Source organism: Geotrypetes seraphini, chromosome 9, assembly GCF_902459505.1.
Source record: "Geotrypetes seraphini chromosome 9, aGeoSer1.1, whole genome shotgun sequence".
Classification (NCBI taxonomy): domain Eukaryota; kingdom Metazoa; phylum Chordata; class Amphibia; order Gymnophiona; family Dermophiidae; genus Geotrypetes; species Geotrypetes seraphini.
Window position 1 is genome coordinate 103,971,085 of NC_047092.1, and position 17,910 is coordinate 103,988,994.

At 46.4% G+C, this 17,910-nt stretch overlaps 1 protein-coding gene across 2 annotated transcripts in view; it reads right to left on the minus strand.

Annotated features, from left to right (window-relative positions):
* Positions 1–16,262, minus strand: part of SRPRB (SRP receptor subunit beta) — a 371,725-nt gene extending 355,463 nt beyond the window's left edge. Inside the window, exon 1 of one of the 2 annotated variants that reach the window (XM_033959324.1) lies at positions 15,966–16,262. In XM_033959324.1, the coding sequence (XP_033815215.1) occupies positions 15,966–16,122 (157 nt within the window). In that variant the 5' untranslated portion in view covers positions 16,123–16,262. The remainder of the gene's footprint in view (positions 1–15,965) is intronic. The other variant, XM_033959325.1, reaches the window with a different exon arrangement.
* Positions 16,263–17,910: the final 1,648 nt, after the last annotated feature.

Sequence of the window (17,910 nt, forward strand, 5' to 3'; positions counted from 1 at the left end):
CCTTGAATAGCGTGCTTATGCTCCAGACGAGACACTTGCAAAGAATCAACTCTTTGCATACAGAGTGTGGAATCCTCTCGAGGCACACCCAAGCACTCGACTCCTTGTATAGAGTGAGAAGTTTCAGCTCGAGGCTCAGCCAAGGACTCAACTCCAGGTGTTACTGCTGAGTACTCCCTTGACTGCAGGAAGCAGAGTCGAAGCAGAAATATGTTTGGCAAGGATATTGCCCAATTTCCTGTCCAAAATGGTCTGGATCAGAGTATCCAAACGTGAACAAGGCTGCCCTGTAAACATCTAAAAGCTAAGTTACTCAGCATTTCATATTCTGCTCTTTTGACTGGTTTTCAGCATTATATCTGCTTGATTTCTCTTCTCCTCCCTGTTTCTTACTAAAAAAATATAAAAAAGCACAAAAAAATAAATCCTTCTCTTTCCTCTGTTAAATCTTATTTCCTCTTCCTGCATTTTTGTTTAAAATACTGTACTTTAGGTGGTATAGAGCCTATATTTCTGGTGCCTGTGGCTCAGGGTGACTAAAGTAGGGAAAATCCTGTTATAAATCCTGTGTTTTAGGGTAGCACTGATAGAACCTGCAGTTTTGTTTAAAATACTGTGTTTTAGGTGGTATAGAGCCTATATTTCTGGTGCCTGTGGCTCAGGGTGACTAAAGTAGGGAAAATCCTGTTATAAATCCTGTGTTTTAGGATAGCACTGATAGAACCTGCAGTTTTGTTTAAAATACTGTGTTTTAGGTGGTATAGAGCCTATATTTCTGCCTTACTAGTAGTCTTACTTATAGTCCCACCAACCCCAGGGACCACTATTCATATATAGAGACCCATATAATCAGGACTACTCAAATCAAGTCACTTCACAACCAATCAAGATGACCTTTATTCTATGCAATCACTGTGGTGCTTTAATTCCAAGACATACTATTTGGAGGCTTAAGGCTTGCCCCATCTGTCTTCAACTTGCCAGTATTAAGGAGGAGCTCTGCAAACTTAAACAGGAATTGAATACAATTAAAGCAGCTTCCATCACTCCACAAAATCATACCAACTTACCACCTGTACCTCAAAGAATAAAACAGCCCAGGAATAAATGGGTCACAGTAGGCTCAGGAAGACTGCGACATGTAACACAGAAACATCCACCTTCACTAATATTACCTCTACAGAATTCCTTCGCTCCACTAGTGCACTGCGATACTCAGGAAAACAGAAGGGAGGTGGGACTGGAACCAATGAAGGTAACTCAAGAGAACAAGCGCACCCTAAGTACAAATAAAAAAGCCAAAAACAGAAAACTATTACTGTTGGGGGATTCCATCATCAGAGGCATTAACCTTGGAACACAGGGCGAGGAGACCAAAATAGTGAAATGTCTTCCAGGATCCTCAGCTACCAGGAGTTCCAGGCAAATACTGACTATAATTAAGGAAGAAACTAAGGATTTTAACACTGATGTTGTTATCCATCTGGGAACAAATGACCTGGCCAACAACTCCACACTTGCAGCACAGAAAGCTTTTCGGGAGCTTGGTGAGGGCGTGAAACCTTCTGTAAAGACTAGCTTTTTCTGAAATACTGCCTGCATATGGAAAAGGAGAGCAAAGAGTGAAAAACACAGAGGACTTTAATAGATGGCTCAGAGCTTGGTGTCATCAAGAAGGCTTCAGGTACATAGGAGGATGGGGAAATACATGGAAGGACAAGAAGCTATATTGCACTGATGGGCTACATATTACTACAGCAGGAAAAAGAAACCTTGCAGAGAAATTTAGACAATATTTTTCTAGGCATTTAAACTAGAAGGTGGGGGTGGTGTATGTACGAAGGACAATTATAGAGACCACCCCCGGCAAAAGAAAAGATGTGATAGTAATAAAGGCTGCAACATAAGCAATATCAGCAACTCATTTCTTAGTATTGCAACGGAAAGTGAAACGACACAAAAATCCATACAAAAAAGGAGATTATCGCTGAAAAATAGCTGGAAAGCGATGACCACAAATGCTCGCAGTCTAAGCAACAAAGTTCATGATCTGCAAGCCCTGATATTAGAGGCAGATATTGTTGCTATCACAGAGACATGGTTCAGTGAATCACATGGATGGGATGCAAACATACCGGGATATAATCTTTTTAGGAAGGACAGAGATGGTCATAAAGGTGAAGGAGTAGCTCTCTATGTAAAGATCAATATCCAAGCGACCGAAATGCAAGGGACCTGGGGAGAGGAAGAAGCGATATGGATTGCTCTGAAAAGAGAAGATGGAACTTCTATCTACGTGGGTGTAGTCTACAGACCTCCGACTCAATCGCAGCAAATTGATAAGGATCTGATTGTGGATATCCAAAAGTTTGGAAGGAAAGAGGAGGTTCTGCTGTTGGGAGATTTCAACCTGCCGGATGCGGACTGGAATGTTCCGTCTGCGGAATCGGAAAGAAGTAGGGAGATTGTGGATGCCTTTCAAGAGGCTCTGCTCAGACAAATGGTGACGGAACCCACAAGGGAAAAAGCGATATTGGATCTGGTCCTCACAAATGGAGAGAGTATCTCTAATGTTCGAGTGGGTGCTCACCTGGGTAGTAGCGATCATCAAACGGTTTGGTTTGATATAACGGCTAAAGTGGAGAGCGGCCGCACGATACTTAAAGTCCTAGATTTCAAACGTACGGACTTTAATGCAATGGGAAAGTACCTGAAGAATTAGGTTAGGATAGGTCTTTATCTGTGACTTTTTGACTGTGACTTTTGTAGGATAGGTCTTTATCTGTGACTTTTGTAAATTGAATCAGGTTGGGCAGACTGGATGGACCATTCGGGTCTTTATCTGCCGTTAGGATAGGTCTTTATCTGCTGTTAGGATAGGAGGACATAAGAGAAGTGGAAAGACAGTGGTCTAAGCTGAAAGGAGCGATAAAAATGGCTACGGACCTTTATGTGAAGAAAATCAATAAAAACAAGAGAAAAAGGAAGCCGATATGGTTCTCCAACCTAGTGGAGAACCTAGGAAAGGTGACTAGTGGAGTCCCTCAGGGTTCGGTGCTGGGGCCAATCCTGTTCAATATGTATGTAAATGACATTGCTGAAGGGTTAGAAGGAAAAGTGTGCCTTTTTGCAGATGATACCAAGATTTGTAACAGAGTAGACACCGAAGAGGGAGTGGAGAATATGAAAAAGGATCTGCAAAAGTTAGAGGAATGGTCTAATGCCTGGCAACTAAAATTCAATGCAAAGAAATGCAGAGTAATGCATTTGGGGATTAATAATAGGAAGGAACCGTATATGCTGTGAGGAGAGAAGCTGATATGCATGGACGGGGAGAGGGACCTTGGGGTTATAGTGTCCGAAGATCTAAAGGCGAAAAAACAGTGTGACAAGGCAGTGGCTGCTGCCAGAAGGATGCTGGGCTGTATAAAGAGAGGCGTAGTCAGTAGAAGGAAGAAGGTGTTGATGCCCCTGTACAGGTCATTGGTGAGGCCCCACTTGGAGTATTGTGTTCAGTTTTGGAGACCGTATCTGGCGAAAGACGTAAGAAGACTTGAGGCGGTCCAGAGGAGGGCGACGAAAATGATAGGAGGTTTGCGCCAGAAGACGTATGAGGAGAGACTGGAAGCCCTGAATATGTATACCCTAGAGGAAAGGAGAGACAGCGGAGATATGATTCAGACGTTCAAATACTTAAAGGGTATTAACGTAGAACAAAATCTTTTCCAGAGAAAGGAAAATGGTAAAACCAGAGGACATAATTTGAGGTTGAGGGGTGGTAGATTCAGGGGCAATGTTAGGAAATTCTACTTTACGGAGAGGGTAGTGGATGCCTGGAATGCGCTCCCGAGAGAGGTGGTGGAGAGTAAAAATGTGACTGAGTTCAAAGAAGCGTGAGATGAACACAGAAGATTTAGAATCAGAAAATAATATTAAATATTGAACTAAGGCCAGTTACTGGGCAGACGTGCACGGTCTGTGTCTGTGTATGGCCGTTTGGTGGAGGATGGGCAGGGGAGGGCTTCATGGCTGGGAGGGTGTAGATGGGCTTAGATAAGTCTTAACAGAGATTTCGGCAGGTGGAACCCAAGCATAGTACCGGGTAAAGCTTTGGATTCTTGCCCAGAAATAGCTAAGAAGAAAAAAAAAAAAAAAAAATTTTAAATTGAATCAGGTTGGGCAGACTGGATGGACCATTCGGGTCTTTATCTACTGTTAGGATAGGAGGACATAAGAGAAGTGGAAAGACAGTGGTCTAAGCTGAAAAGAGCGATAAAAATGGCTACGGACCTTTATGTGAAGAAAATCAATAAAACCGAGAAAAAGGAAGCCGATATGGTTCTCCAACCTAGTGGCTGAGAAAATAAAGGCGAAAGAGTTGGCGTTCATGAAATATAAAAAAACCCAAGAAGAGGAGAGCAGAAAGGACTACAGGGTGAAACTGAAAGAAGCCAAGAGAGAGATATGTTTGGCGAAGGCACAGGCGGAAGAACAAATGGCTAAAAATGTAAAAAAGGGAGATAAAAATTTTTTCAGATATATTAGTGAAAGGAGGAAGATAAAAAATGGAATTGCTAGGCTAAAAGATGCTGGGAACAAATATGTGGAGAGTGATGAGGAGAAAGCAAATGTGCTAAACAAATACTTCTGTTCTGTGTTCACAGAAGAAAATCCTGGAGAAGGACCGAGATTGTCTGGCAAAGTTACACGAGAAAATGGAGTAGATTCTGCGCCGTTCACGGAGGAGGGTTTTTATGAGCAACTTGAAAAACTGAAGGTGGACAAAGCAATGGGACCAGACGGGATCCATCCCAGGATACTAAGGGAGCTCAGAGAGGTTCTGGCGAGTCCTATTAAAGACTTGTTCAACAAATCTCTGGAGACGGGAGTGATTCCTGGGGATTGGAGGAGAGCGGATGTGGTCCCTATTCATAAAAGTGGTCACAGGGATGAAGCAGGAAACTACAGGCCGGTGAGCCTCACTTCAGTTGTTGGAAAAATAATGGAAGTGTTGCTGAAAGAAAGGATAGTGTATTTCCTTGAATCTAATAGGTTACAGGATCCAAGGCAACATGGCTTTACAAAAGGTAAATCGTGCCAAATGAACCTGATTGAATTTTTTGATTGGGTAACCAGAGAGCTGGATCGAGGACATATGCTAGATGTAATTTACTTGGATTTCAGCAAAGCCTTTGATACAGTTCCTCATAGGAGGCTGTTGAACAAACTTGAAGGGCTGAAGTTAGGACCCAAAGTGGTGAACTGGGTCAGAAACTGGCTGTCTGACAGAAGCCAGAGGGTGGTGGTTAATGGAAGTCGCTCGAAGGAAGGAAAGGTGACTAGTGGAGTCCCTCAGGGTTCGGTGCTGGGACCAATCCTGTTCAATATGTATGTAAGTGACATTGCTAAAGGGTTAGAAGGAAAAGTGTGCCTTTTTGCAGATGATACCAAGATTTGTAACAGAGTAGACACCGAAGAGGGAGTGGAGAATATGAAAAAGGATCTGCATAAGTTAGAGGAATGGTCTAATGCCTGGCAACTAAAATTCAATGCAAAGAAATGCAGAGTAATGCATTTGGGGATTAATAATAGGAAGGAACCGTATATGCTGGTAGGAGAGAAGCTGATATGCACGGACGGGGAGAGGGACCTTGGGGTGATAGTGTCCGAAGATCTAAAGGCGAAAAAACAGTGTGACAAGGCAGTGGCTGCTGCTAGAAGGATTCTGGGCTGTATAAAGAGAGGCGTAGTCAGTAGAAGGAAGAAGGTGTTGATGCCCCTGTACAGGTCATTGGTGAGGCCCCACTTGGAGTACTGTGTTCAGTTTTGGAGACCGTATCTGGCGAAAGACGTAAGAAGACTTGAGGCGGTCCAGAGGAGGGCGATGAAAATGATAGGAGGCTTGCGCCAGAAGACGTATGAGGAGAGACTGGAAGCCCTGAATATGTATACCCTAGAGGAAAGGAGAGACAGCGGAGATATGATTCAGAAAACCAGAGGACATAATTTGAGGTTGAGGGGTGGTAGATTCAGGGGCAATGTTAGGAAATTCTACTTTACGGAGAGGGTGGTGGATGCCTGGAATGCGCTCCCGAGAGAGGTGGTGGAGAGTAAAACTGTGACTGAGTTCAAAGAAGCGTGGGATGAACACAGAAGATTTAGAATCAGAAAATAATATTAAATATTGAACTAAGGCCAGTTACTGGGCAGACTTGCACGGTCTGTGTCTGTGTATGGCCGTTTGGTGGAGGATGGGCAGGGGAGGGCTTCAATGGCTGGGAGGGTGTAGATGGGCTGGAGTAAGTCTTAACAGAGATTTTGGCAGGTGGAACCCAAGCATAGTACCGGGTAAAGCTTTGGATTCTTGCCCAGAAATAGCTAAGAAGAAAAAAAAAAAAAAATTTAAATTGAATCAGGTTGGGCAGACTGGATGGACCATTCGGGTCTTTATCTGCCGTCATCTACTATGTTACTATGTTACTATGTGACTCCGAGACTAAAGGATCTTGTACTTTTGGTGGCACCACAGTCTCCGAGGAAGAAGAGGAATAACGACTCTTCAACTTGGAGACATGCTTCTTAAGCAGCTTGATAACCACTGCTGGCACCTGACCTGAGGGAGGCAGCGAGGCAAGTGTCTCGTCAGGAGAAGACTTAGCAGATTTACTTGAGGTCGAGGTCCCATCAAACGAGGCAGGCTTGCTCAAAGATGAGGCCGAGGTCAAGGCAGAAGGCAGAACCCCGGTGAGAAGCTTGACCAGATTCGAGGTCGAGACCGGGGCACAAGGATCCATACCTCCAAAGAGTTTCTCCACCTGAACTCGATGACGCTTGTGGGCTCAAGGCTGAAGGGTAGCACAGCGAGTACACGACTCCGGATGATGGTCAGGTCCCAAACACTGAATACACCACCTATGTGGGTCAGTGAGGGAGATCGCATGCTGGCAACGGGCTTCTTGAAGCCTGTGACCAGCCTGGACATAGGCAGGAAGATGGTGTCAGTAAAATCGAAACCCGCCAGTGGAGGCCACAAAGCAGGCCCCGCCGTGACAAAAGAAATAAAAGTAAAGTTAAAGTCTGTCTTTTTTTTTTTTTTTTTTTAAAGAAAAACGCACAAAAAAAACACACAGCGACTCTGAAAAATAAGAAAACACGAGCCGCCGTGAGAGAAGGCACGAAGTAGAACTGAGTCTAGCGCAGAGCATCAAAAACACGACTTCTCGGCTCCACGGAAAACTGAGAACTGAGGAGACGCACTCGTACACGTGCAATGCGGCAGTCGCAAACTTTCTAAGTTCTGCAAGCAAATCAGCTTGCAAAGTTGTCGGGGTTCCGTGGATGACATAAGAACATAAGAACATAAGAAGTTGCCTCCGCTGAGGCAGACCAGAGGTCCATCTCGCCCAGCGGTCCGCTCCCGCGGCGGCCCATCAGGCCCATTGCCTGATCAATGGTCCCAGACTATCCCTATAACCTACCGCTACTCTTATCTGTACCCTTCAATTCCTTTATCCTCTAGGAACCTATCCAAACCTTCTTTGAAGCCTTGTAACGTGCTCCGGCCTATCACAGCCTCCGGAAGCGCGTTCCATGTGTCCACCACCCTCTGGGTGAAAAAGAACTTTCTGGCATTTGTTTTAAACCTGTCTCCTTTTAATTTTTCCGAGTGCCCCCTTGTACTTGTGGTTCCCCGTAATCTGAAAAATCTGTCCCTGTCTACTTTTTCTATACCCTTCAGGATCTTGAAGGTTTCTATCATGTCTCCTCTAAGTCTCCGCTTTTCCAGGGAGAACAGCCCCAGCTTTTTCAGTCTGTCAGTATATGAGAGGTTTTCCATACCTCTTATCAGTTTAGTTGCTCTTCTCTGGACTCCCTCAAGTACCGCCATGTCCTTTTTGAGGTACGGCGACCAATATTGGACACAGTACTCCAGATGCGGTCGCACCATTGCACGATACAGTGGCAGGATGACCTCCTTTGTCCTGGTCGTGATACCCTTCTTAATGATACCCAACATTCTGTTTGCTTTTCTTGAGGCTGTGGCGCACTGTGCCGACGCCTTTAAAGACGTGTCCACCATCACTCCCAGGTCTCTTTCAAGGTTACTTACCCCTAGCAGTGATCCTCCCATTTTGTAGCTGAACATCGGGTTCTTTTTCCCTACATGCATGACCTTGCATTTCCCTACATTAAAGTTCATTTGCCATTTTTTGGCCCATTTTTCTAGCGTCGTTAGGTCCCTTTGCAGTTCTTCGCAGTCTTCCATGGTTTCAACCCTGCGGTAGAGTTTGGTGTCATCCGCAAATTTAATAACTTCGCAGTTTGTTCCCGCCTTCAGGTCATTAATAAATATATTGAACAGGAGCGGTCCCAGCACCGACCCCTGTGGAACTCCGCTCGTGACCCCATGCCAGTCTGAGTAATGGCCCTTCACTCCAACCCTCTGTTTCCTGTCTGCCAGCCAGTTTTTGATCCATCGGTGGACCTCCCCTTGCACCCCGTGTCTCCACAGCTTTTTAAGCAGTCTTTCGTGCGGTACCTTGTCAAAGGCTTTTTGAAAGTCAAGGTAAATGATGTCAATGGATTCCCCTTTATCCACCTGTCTGTTTACCCCCTCAAAGAAGTACAATAAGTTTGTGAGGCATGACCTACCCTTGCAGAAGCCGTGCTGGCTCGAATTTAGCTGTCCATTGTTTTCTATGTGTTCACAGATACTGTCCTTAATCAGTGCTTCCATCATTTTTCCCGGGACCGAGGTCAAGCTCACCGGCCTGTAGTTCCCTGGGTCCCTCCTTGAACCCTTCTTGAAGATGGGTGTGACATTTGCAATTTTCCAATCCTCCGGGATCTCTCCAGTTTTTAAGGATAGGTTACATATTTGGCGAAGTGGCTCTGCTATTACGTTCCTTAGTTCCTTGAGTACCCTTGGGTGAATGCCGTCCAGACCTGGCGATTTGTCGCTCTTTAGTCTGTCTATCTAACTGAGGACATCCTCTTGGCTTACCTCTAGTTGGCAAGAAAAAACTCGGAATTGTGAAACTCAATACTATTATAAACAAACACTTTCACTGAAATGAAAAGATGTCACAAACAAGAAGAAAGCAGCACTGCTATAGTTCCAAAGGGGAGTTACAGTTAACTGGAGGAAAAAGCCTCAGATAGGAGCCCTTCCACCACCACAATGGTGGTCCAAGGTGGTTGGACGTAACACCTCACTGGCAAAAAACCTCCAGACCGGCTCCCCGTAGTAAAGAACTTAAAGCAGGGCGGCGGTGCAAAAGATAGAGGATAACAATCCACTTATCTAGATTAGTAGATCGGTACACCGACGATGGCCAGCGTTTCACTCGTCTGCTGCCTCAGGGTGTAAAGAAATCCGATCAAAACTAAAAACCAGAATCAGAACAAAAATTCAATCAGTAAACTGGTAAAAATGCACAGCTTCCAAAGAAACTAGAAGAAGCCTTAATGACATACCTTAAGATAGGACGCAACTGTATCTCAGGATCATAAGATGGCCGTACCATGACAGAGCTGGGATTTATATAACACTACCGGGTAGTTGGACCAGCTTTTCATCCCGATCCCCATTTACGATGTCCTCCGGTTCCGGAATATTGGATGTATCCTCCCTCGTGAAGACTGATGTGAAGAACTTATTTAACCTGTCTGCTATCTCTTTTTCCTCTTTTACCACTCCTTTTTTGTCTCCATCATCCAATGGCCCCACTTCTTCCCTTGCCGGTTGCTTCCCCTTCATATATCTGAAGAACGATTTGAAGTTTGTTGCTTCCCCCGCCAGTCTCTCCTCATATTCCCTTTTAGCTTTTTTAACCACACGGTGACACTTCCTTTGGTGTTCTTTGTGTTCCTTTTGGTTGTCCTTTGTTTGGTCCTTTTTCCATTTTTTGAACGATGCTTTCTTGTCACTTATCGCCTTTTTCACTGCAGTTGTTATCCACGCTGGGTTTTTTGTTCGGTTTTTTTTTGCACCCCTTCCTGAATCTGGGGATGTACAGGTTCTGTGCCTCTTGCACCGTGCCCTTGAGTAGGGACCAGGCTTTTTCTACAGACTCCATCTTCCTTTCGCTACCATTGAGTTTCTTTCCCACCAGTTTCCTCATGCCATCATAATTCCCTTTTTTGAAGTTGAGTGCTGTCGCTGTGGATCTTTTCACCTTTGATGGTCCAATTTCCAGCTTGCACTGGATCATGTTGTGATCGCTGTTTCCTAGGGGTTCTAGCACCGCCACCTCCTTTGCAGGTCCCCCTAGCCCATTGAGGATTAGGTCGAGAGTTGCATCCCCCCCGTGTTGGTTCCGTGACCAGCTGTTCCATGAAACAGTCCCTCGTGGTTTCCAGGAATTTGGTCTCCCTTATGCAGTTTGAGTGTCCAATACTCCAGTCTATCCCAGGGTAGTTGAAGTCTCCCATCACCATCACGCTTCCGCTTTTGCATATCTGCCTCAGCTCAGCCTCCAGGTCCTGGTCGAGTGCTTCCGTTTGTCCAGGTGGGCGATAGTACAGGCCCAATTTTATGTCTGCTCCAGCTCCTCCAGGTAGCTTAATCCATAGTGATTCCAAGTCGTCCGCCCTTACTGTTGTTTCTATCCTGGTTGAAGGTATGGAGTCCTTTATATAAAGCGCTATTCCTCCACCCTTCTTGTGTGTCCTGTCCCTCCTGTAGAGTTTGTACCCTGGTATGGCCGCATCCCATTTGTTGTCGTCAGTCCACCACGTTTCTGTGACTCCTATTATGTCCAGGTCCTTTGTACTGGCTATGACTTCTAGTTCTCCCATTTTGGCTCTTAGGCTCCTAGCATTAGTGCATAGGCAATTTAAGTCCTGGTTGTTTGCCTTTTCCGCTGGTTTTCCTCGTGGTTTGGCACCCCTGCCAACCTCCTCATGGGTTGCCAGCCCCGGAGCTTTGTTGTGTTCATCCCCATCCTGCGGTGTGTCTATGTTGTCCTCAGCCTGCTCCCCCATGTTTGGATGACCCTCTGGCTCCTGTTGCTCTCTCTTAATTCTGCTTGCTAGGTTCGTTTGTGCATTGGCTCCCTGCATTGCGTCCTTGTGTCCTTTTCCCAAAAGTTCCCTCTCAGTCCCGAGCCCTCTTTTACAAATTTCTGGTTAGTATCCTTGTTTGATACTTTGGTCCGATGTGTCGAGGTCAGGTCGACTGTCGGCTTTCCCCTTCTCCTCAGTTTAAAGCCAAGTCTATGCTGCTCTGGACGTTGCGTGCCAGCAACCTCGTCCCAGCCGTGCTCAAGTGCAGTCCGTCCCTCCTGTAGAGCTTGTTCTTCCCCCAAAAAGTTGTCCAGTTCCGTACAAAGTGGAAACCCTCCTCTTCGCACCATCTCCTCAGCCAACTGTTTACTGCTTGCAGCTCGGTCTGTCTCTTAGCATCTGCCCTCGGTACTGGCAGGATCTCCGAGAAGGCTATCCTCCTTGTCCTCAGCTTCAGTTTCCTCCCCAGGATCCTGAACTGCTCAGTTAGTGTAGTCCTGTTGTAGCTCCTCCTGCTGATGTCGTTGGTTCCAACGTGGATTATCACCGCTGTCTCCTCTGTTTCAGCTCCGTCCAGGATTCTCTCTATTCTGTCAATGACGTCCTTCGTTCTCGCCCCCGGGAGACATGTCACTAGTCGGTCCTCTCTCCCTCCTGCTATGTGACTGTCCACTTCTCTCAGGATTGAGTCTCCCACTACAATTGCAGACTTCCCCTTCCTTGGTTGTCTCTCTGGTCTCAGGTCCGTGTCGCGATCCGTTAGAATTTCCTCTGGGTTCGGTTGGGTCACTATCTCCTCTGTCTGTCCAGCTCCTCCGCAAGGTCCTACTCTCATGGCGTCTGGTGGATTCTGTCCAATTGTTGGTTTCATTCCGATGTGCTGTTTGTCCTGAGCCGCCACCATCCTGCAGGCCTCCTCGATGAATTTCTCAAGCTCTCTTACTTGCTCCGTGACATCACCCATAAGTTGAGAATAGCGTCCTGCTTGTCCTGGGATAACAATAGTATCAATTATAACGCAATTTCTTCTATCCATTTTTCATATACACACAATATAATCTTATTAATACATAATGGTAACTACAAAATTAAAACAACACAAAGTACACTGGATGCAGAGAAATTATCATTTATATTTGGGGGGGTTTAAAAGAAGTCAAGGCAGATGACTTTAATATGCAATCAGTAACAACTATAGAAAAATAGACATGGCCCTTTTACATTTGCAGCCATCGGCAGTTCCCGGGGGTTCCTCGACACCGAGTCTTCTCTAGCCGATTAGGTTGGCGTGGAGGTGATGGAGTCAACAACAACAGAAAACGCCTGCTGCGTCGGCGCTCCTACCTTTGTGTGGTAATCTTGCTTTTGTCCCGGGGATGGGCCCTTCTCAACTCCAGGTGTGGGAGCAGCGGGGGTGTAGGACCTTGAGGGATATTTGGGATGGGGTGGCGAGGGTGTATTTCCTCCCTTTGCCCAGATTCGGCAGAAATGAGATTTGCCCCCGAACCACTTTTGGGTGTATCTTCAGATCCGCCACTATTATACTATGCTAATTCAGAAGTAGGGGGATGCTTGGCTCTGTGATCCTCTGGATGCACTATTCTTTCTGGTTCCATCGGCCCAGAACAAACTCTCTACGTGGGGTCATATGCTGTGGGCGAACTTGTCTGCGGGTACCCTTGATGGAGTGGCCTCTGTGTGGCGGAGGGAGCTGGGCTTCCTGGGGGATTGGAGCGCGTTCCTTGCACTGTTTGGTCATATTAGAACTATGGGAGGCTCCTCCGATCTCCAGGAGATGCAGTTTAAGATATTACACAGGGCGTATATCTCTAGGAAGCACAGGGCTCTTATGGGCCTCTGGAAGGGGGCTGTCTGTACTAGGTGTCGCCGATCTGCTGGGACTTTGGTTCATCATTTTTTGGAATGCCCGTCCACTGATTTGTGGTTGAAGGTTCTCCCTTTTTTGGAGCAAATTGTGCACCGTCCTATTCCATGTGACTATGGCATGCTCTTATTGGGCGACCAGAGAGTATTGGAGGAGGCTGGTTTTTCAGCTCCTCAGCAGAAATTTCTTTATTAAGCCTTCCTCTTGGTGAAAAAACTCCTCTTGCAATATTGGGTGTCTTATCAGGCGGCTTCCTTTACTCATTGGCTACATCGGATTGCCCAGGTAGCACACTTTGAAATTCACCGAACTCCCGGGGGGGGGGGGGGGAGGATTGACCATCGCTGCTATGTGGGGTTCTGGAAGGCGGCCTCAGTGGCACAGCTGGATAATCTCTCTTGATTCCACAGTTCTTTCTTTCTCCTCTCTTTTTCTCTCTTTCTTCCTGCTTAGGGGCCTTTGGTGCAGTTCATTGTGAGGGGTGTGTGTGGGAGGGTGTGTATGTGGAGTGTTTGTTGTGGTTTGTACAGAGTGTCTGGAGTTTGTGCACATGTTCTTTATCTGAAAAATTTGCAGATTGCGACTGGAGAGTACAGAGCTCATCCGTTCCATTTTTCTTTTCTGTGATTGCCAGCTCGTTTTACTGTTTGATTTTGTACTCCCTATTTTTTGGACCTTGTGTCCTTGTACTGTTGGATTTGCTAATAAAAATTATTTACAAAAAAAAAAAAAAGAAAAATAGACAAATATAGAGCAAAATATAGACCGCAGATATAAATTCACAAAACTGACATATTTTGATCACTAAATTGAAAATAAGATTATTTTTCCTACCTTTGTTGTCTGGTGATTTCATGAGTCTCTGGCTGCATTTTCTTCTGACTGCATCCAATATTTCTTTCTTTCTGCCTCCTGCACCTTTCCTCTCCTCCAGACCCCATTCCTGTCTCCAACCAACATCTCTCTCTCTCTGTCCCTCAATAAGTCCAATTTTTCTTCCTCTCTCCTCCACCCCACTTAGCAATATGCCTCCCTCTTTCTCTCTCACTGTCCATCTGTCTTGAGAGATCCAGGTATCTCTCCCACCCCCTCTACTGCCACATTCAACATTTCTCCCTCTCTCATCCCCCGGATCATGTGCAGCATTTTTCACCACTGCCCACCAGCCCCATGCCCATTTCTCCTTCTATCACCCCTCTCCAGCACAATGCCACATTTCTCCCTCCAATATGTCCCATATTCCTCCCCCTTGCATCCCCTTCAATCTGTTCCTGTTTCCTCTCCACCACCATATCCAACATTTCTCCCTCTCATCCTTCTCTTCCCCATGGATCTCTACCTCACTCCTTTCTGTGCCCAATTTTTCTTTCTTCCTTTCCCCATGTGCCACCATCTCACACATGCCTATCATTTCTCCCTTTCTATTCCCTCCCTTCTGTGTCCCATGTTCATGCCCCTTTCCTTCCCTTCCTTCAATGTAAAGTTTGTGCCCCCTGCCCGCCTTCCTGCCTGCCTGCACCCCCCTCCCCCAAAGCCCACCCATCCACAGGCGCCGCCAGTGATCCCTGCCCGCCTGCTTTCTTGCCTCCTGCTGAAGCCCTGTCTGCCTGCCGCACCACCCGCCACCCCAAAGCTAACTCTGTTACTTTGTTGGAGACGGGTTCACTCTATCCTCCCCCAGCAGCAACTCCGTGCAGGGACAGCGTGTGCAGCAATTCGCACACTGCACGTGGTTTACCCATAAGCCTTCCCTCTGACGTCAATTCTGACATCGGAGAGAAGGTTCCGGGTCAGCTATGCAGCATGTGAGTTGCTGTCTGCATTCCTGCATAGAGTGAAGCTGGGGGAGGAGGGAGCCAATCCAGCTCCAACGAAGTAACAGGGTCGGCTTCGGAAGTGTGTGTGTGTGGGGGGGAGGGGTTGTGCAGTGGGCAAACAGACAGGTAGGGAAGGATCCCTGGCAGTGGCTTCAGCAGGCGGGCAGGGAGGGATCCCCGGTGGTGGTGGCCCGCATAACCCCAACAGTATGCGTACCGTGTGCTGAGAAACACTGGTATAGATGGACTAGGTGTAGGGTAGTAAACTGTGGTGATGTGTTGGGGAAGAAGAGAGAGACTGGTAGGACTTGCAGTGCTCCCCTAGAATTTCTTTTACCCACAGGTCCTCCATGTGTGTGGTACTGTTCATTTAAAGACAGCCTGGCCAGCTGTGTTCACAACCTAATGTAGGTCAGGGTTGAAATACAACATACAAAGAACACAGTGGCATAGTAAGGGGGGACAGTCCATCTTGCTTGGGGTATCAGTACCCCTCCTATTCTCACTTCTCCCCATACCATGCGCCTCTTCCCTTCAGCCCTTCCCTCTACCTTTTTAACTTCAGCACAAGCAACTACCAACTTGCTGCCCGCATTGGCTTCAGCACTCTCTCAGACCTCACTTCCGAGACCTGTGCCTAGGAGTAACATCAGAAAGAGTGCCAAAGCCGGCACAGGCAGCAAGTTGGTGGCTGCTTGCACTGAAGTTAAAAAGGTACGGGGAAGGGGTGCCCTGGGTGCCGCTCACCCTTGCTACACCACTGAAAGGACCATCCAGATTCGGTAAATAAAGTAAAATTTATTCTGGGTCTCATGATAAATTTCATTTTATCTCCTAAATTTGGATGGTCCTCAGCACTTTTCTTCATTTTCAGCTGTGTTCACAACTCACCATACTTTAATTAGTTTATACGGATTTAACTTGTACCTAGCTGAGCACTCCCTTTCGTCTTGAAAAGTTGCACCTATGCATCACCATCACACCTCTGCCAATCTCCCTCTCTTGTCTATTCCCTCCACGTCATTTCCCCTCGCAATTTCTCACCGCCTCCCTTCACACTCTTTCTTCTCTTGTTTCCCTTTTTTATTCTACATCTCTCCTTCTACTTACTGAAAAAGTGTGAATAACTCCAAACAAGGGTCACAAATAGATGGAAATGTCTTCCAGTACATCCACGATTCAACTGCAAACGTGTTACTTCACACAAAAAAATTAAATCTGAACAACTTTATTACAGAGAAAACCAGTTGACTCACCCAGCGTTACCACCACCACGACCACTGCCACAAAAACTGAAAGCACTGCTCCGTTCTGTTTCTGCAGCGTCGAGTCCACGTATGAGTGAAAGTCGGAGAAAAACTGGGAGCCAGGACCGGCAGTGCCATCTGAAGTCCCCTCTGAAGAGCTCATCATTGTTGGCAGCACCGCACAAGAAGAGCAGGCACACAACTGTCAAAGAATCCAAGTCCTCGAACCGCGTAATCACAGGCCTTCGAGAAATCTCCCAAGTACTCGAGCACAAGCAATCGATGACGTGTCGCTGCTGATGGCCAAGCGCAGGGTCGACGGGAAATGTAGTCCAGTTGGCACTCTGGAAGTTATAGTTTATTTCATTTTTGCAGGTTACTCAGGTATCTTGGCCAATATTTGTATTCCATTCAGTGAAATATAAAAGAACAGTTTTGTTTTTGTCACACTTAGCGTGTCAGGATTTTCATTAAAATTATATCAGGTCTTTATCTGCCGTCATTTACTATGTTTTACATTCTTAGCATAGTGATATTGTCCATGAGCTATGCAACTTTTTTAATCTCAACACTTAGGGCACAATCTGTCTCTAAAAGATCCATGCCATGTAAGGAAACGTGACCAACAATATGCACTAGTATAAAGTTTTAAAACACATGCATTATAACTATACACCAGCTCCAGTGGCATACCTAGCATATGCGATACCCGGGGCCTATCATTTTTTGACACACACACTCCCATCTGTACAAAAAACATGATTTTTAGTAACAAGCCACATGTCACACATGAGTACCTAGGAAAAGGCAGCATCTTACATACTGCAGTGAGTAGTACAACATCAGTACACCCACTGTAAAACTAAACAAGCCATACTAGTACAGATCAATCCTGCAGTCAAGCCTAACAAAAAAACATGTCTTTCGAACACACAGAACACAGAAAACACCTTCGCCTAGTATGGAATATGTAATAACAAACTAACCCCTCCCCCTTTTACAAAACTGTAGAGTGGATTTTAGCCACGGTGGTAACAGCTCTGACGCTCATAGAATTCTGAGCATCAGAGCTGCTACCACCACGGCTGGAGCTAAAAAACGCTCCACAGTTTTGTAAAAGGGAGGATAAAATAGAAATACATAGACAAAGGTTAAATTGAACCAGTAAGAAGCTAGACTTTGCATAAAATGCAACACAGAAACATGTCTCCTAAAGCAACAAATGTCTCCTAAAGCAACAAATAAATAGAAAATTTTTTTCTACCTTTGTCTTCTGTGGTTTCTGCTTTCCTCATTTTCTTGTAACTCTCTTCCTTCCATCCACTGTCTGCAGTCTCTTTTCCCCTATATGGCATCTTCAGTGGCGTACCAAGGGGGGAGGGGTGGTCCGCCCCGGGTGCAGCTTTAGTGGGGATGTACAGCCAGCCAGGTCCGGAAAATGGTCGATCGCCAAGCCCGGGATGGGCTCCGCGATCGACTCACTTTACCTTGGCTATTGACCATTTTCCGGACCTGGCTGGCTGTGCACCCCCACTAAGGCTGCCGTCAGAGAGGAAGTTCGGGCCAGCCAATCGCTGCCTGGCTGGGTGGAACGTCCTCTCCGACGGCAGAATTGACGTAGGGGAGAGGAATGCTGGTCGGCCCGACGCAGGGAAGCAGAGAGAGCTTGGGGCAGCCGTGGCGGCAGCTTTGGGGCCGGTTCCCCGATGGTGGAAGCAGTGGCTTGGTGGAGGGCAGGGAGAAAGAAAGAAAGGGGCAGGCAGGGAGACAGAAGGGAAACAGAAAAAAAGAAAGGGGGCATGAAGAGAGAAAAAAGAAAGGGCAGAGAGAGAGGAAGAAAAAGTTGGGAGAGGGAATGAGGTCTGGAGGAGAGGAAGCATACAGGCTGAAAGAAGGGAAGAAAGACTGGATGCACAGTCAGAAGAAGAAAGTGCAACCAGAGACTCATGAAGTC